General features: G+C 44.4%; 1 protein-coding gene across 1 annotated transcript; it reads right to left on the minus strand.

The window, feature by feature from the left end:
* Nucleotides 1–1,050: 1,050 nt before the first annotated feature.
* On the minus strand, nt 1,051–2,247 carry LOC128738568 (actin, muscle-type A2-like). Its single transcript, XM_053833811.1, has 2 exons — nt 1,320–2,247; nt 1,051–1,256 (listed from the first exon to the last, which is right to left on the minus strand). Exons 1-2 carry the CDS (start codon nt 2,242–2,244, stop codon nt 1,051–1,053), a joined length of 1,131 nt encoding a protein of 376 aa, XP_053689786.1. The 5' UTR covers nt 2,245–2,247.
* Nucleotides 2,248–3,121: the final 874 nt, after the last annotated feature.

A 3,121-nucleotide genomic window follows, 5' to 3' on the forward strand; every position in this document is an offset into this window, starting at 1 on the left:
GAATGAAGGAATACATTTATCAAACAGTTTGAGGGGTCAGTCCCGGTGTAGTAGTTAGCATTCACGCTTCTCACGCCGAGGATCGAGTTCAAATCCCAACCCCGCAGAAGTCACGAATGATCCAAGCTATTAAAGTTACTATAATCTAACAAAAAAAAAACAGTTTGAAGTTTTCTGGTTCTTGCTCCAGGTAATCGAGCGTAATCGAGGTTTCACCAGCTCGTTTCAATGTTGCTTTATAGTAATTCAAATTGCATCTTTGACAGCATCTTTAAGCCGTAGTAAGGGATGATCATAATCTGCCCTTTTCGGTAAGATATGGTAATGCTGACTTGCTACGGTTTATTCCCTGGAGCATTGGTGTCACCTTGAATTCTTAGGGATTGGTTTCTTTTCTATGTTGAGAAGCTCGAACTCTGTAGAATGAGGACAGAATCCGCAATGAAGGAATCCGTGGATGGGCGAGGAGCCCAGATATAAGCAGTGTCTTTATTTGTTTCTTCTCGGAACTTGTCAGGTTCTTCTGTTATTTTGCCGAGCCTCGGTATAATTTTCACTGCAACACTGTCGGCCGTCAGCCGACTCGCACTGACTCGGTTGCCATTGTTTAACGCACTGTGGAGCTAGGGGAAAAAATTGGGTTCGAATCCGGTTATCATTGGCTCATATTAAAGCTTGGTTTGATCCGTGGATCCCCTTGCTTAGATAAAAAGAAACGTTATACAATCTTAATAAGCGTTGGTCATTGAAGTAATATGAGATTTGCACGTATTGAAAAGCGTATATGAATTACTCGAGTAGTCACTAAGACCCATATAAAAAAAACTTTTTATTGTACCGATATAATGTATATTCAACTCAATTGCACGTGTTTTTTCTCACCACAAACTAAAAACAAAGTCTGTCATTCTTAAAGATAGCAGCATACAAAATATATTTTCAAAAGCGAAAAGAATAAACAGTAAAAAAGTGCAAAAACAAAAACCGTCCAAAACGTTTGCTTTCGTGTGTGTGTGTGTGCGAACGAACAAACGAACGACTCTCGGCGGCTTAGAAGCACTTGCGATGAACGATTCCCGGGCCACCCTCGTCGTACTCGTGCTTGGAGATCCACATCGTCTGGAAGGTGGACAGCGAAGCCAGAATGGAACCGCCGATCCAAACGGAGTACTTACGTTCCGGCGGAGCGATGATCTTGATCTTGATGGTGGACGGTGCCAGCGAGGTGATTTCCTTTTGCATTCGATCGGCAATACCTTGTTTGATGGAATAAAATTAGTATAAAATTCAAACATGATTGATAATGAGGTGGACAGTACCTGGATACATGGTGGTACCACCGGACAGGACGCTGTTGGCGTACAGATCCTTACGGATGTCGACGTCGCATCGCATGATCGAGTTGTACACGGTTTCGTGAACGCCGGAGGCTTCCATTCCCAGGAAGGACGGTTGGAACAGAGCTTCCGGAGCGCGGAAGCGCTCGTTTCCGATGGTGATAACCTGACCGTCCGGCAATTCGTAGGATTTCTCCGACGAAGATGACGCAGCCGAGGCTTGCATTTCCTGCTCGAAGTCCAGTGCGACGTAGCACAGTTTTTCCTTGATGTCGCGCACGATTTCACGCTCGGCCGTGGTGGTGAACGAGTAGCCACGCTCGGTTAGGATCTTCATCAGGTAGTCGGTCAAGTCACGACCGGCCAAGTCCATGCGGAGGATGGCATGGGGCAGAGCATAACCTTCATAGATGGGAACGGTATGCGAGACGCCGTCTCCGGAGTCTAGCACGACTCCGGTCGTACGACCGGAGGCGTACAGTGACAGCACCGCCTGGATGGCCACATATGCGGCCGGAACGGCGAACGTCTCGAACATAATCTGTGTCATTTTTTCACGATTAGATTTTGGATTGAGGGGGGCTTCCGTCAGCAAAACCGGATGCTCCTCCGGAGCCACACGCAACTCATTGTAGAACGTGTGATGCCAGATCTTCTCCATGTCGTCCCAGTTGGTGATGATTCCGTGCTCTATAGGGTATTTTAGCGTCAGGATGCCTCGCTTGGATTGCGCTTCATCACCAACGTAGGCATCCTTTTGACCCATACCGACCATCACACCCTGATGCCGGGGGCGACCAACGATCGACGGAAACACGGCACGTGGTGCATCATCACCGGCGAAGCCCGCCTTGCACATGCCGGAACCATTGTCGACGACTAGACCTCCAGCATCGTCATCGCACATCTTGGCAGTGGTGTGAGCGTGTTATCAAGCAACACGTGAGAAGTGAATGAGTCGAAAACGTGAAACGTTGGGCTGGGGGGAAAGTTGAACCATTGAAGGTAGGAGAAGGAAAGAATTAGATTTGATTGACTAAATTCTGATGACTCTGAAAGTTTCCGGTGTTGAGTGAGAAAAGTTGGTTTTTTTCGACTTGAAATGAACCAAAATTCCGAATACAACCAAAATAAATAACAGCCACGTGAAGCTAGTTTCCTCAGAGTCGTCGTTAGAACGAAGGATGTTAGTTAGCTGGGTTTTATGTTGGTTGTTGCTTCGTGGTTCACAAGAGGAACTTTTGCCGAACAATGAAGTATAGAAAAAACTTCGTCGGTGGTGAGCTTTTGCTGTGCTTTGCATTGAAATTTGTATACCTCAAATGCATACAAGGTGGATGATGGAAAAAATAACGAAACTTTATCTCCTTGAACAGTCGAACGCAGCTATTTTTGGACTGCGCTGGGATGGAAGGATTTTTCATCATATTTTAAAATAATTGAAGCTTGTAAACAAGCTGTTTGCTCTGAGGAGTTGATTTTTTTTACATCTTGCTGATACAAAGCGTATGTAATTAACTCAAAGCCATTTTCAAGTTGAGTTTGAGAAAGAGTTTCCCTCAGTTGGTCACAAAAATGGTATTAAGGGTTTGGATTGTATTAAAGAAATCGAATCAAAAATAGAATCAGTATGATCACCTAATAAATTCTTCATAAATTATCACTGTAATGTCAAGATTTCAAGTTTACGAAAGTTCTGTTTGATTTTGTAAGCAATCAGCTTGCCTTCACGGAAGAATTACAGAATAAAATAAATAATTAAAAATTAGATTACATAAGAAGTC

This window comes from Sabethes cyaneus, chromosome 2 (genome assembly GCF_943734655.1).
Source record: "Sabethes cyaneus chromosome 2, idSabCyanKW18_F2, whole genome shotgun sequence".
In the NCBI taxonomy this organism is placed as follows: Eukaryota; Metazoa; Arthropoda; class Insecta; order Diptera; family Culicidae; genus Sabethes; species Sabethes cyaneus.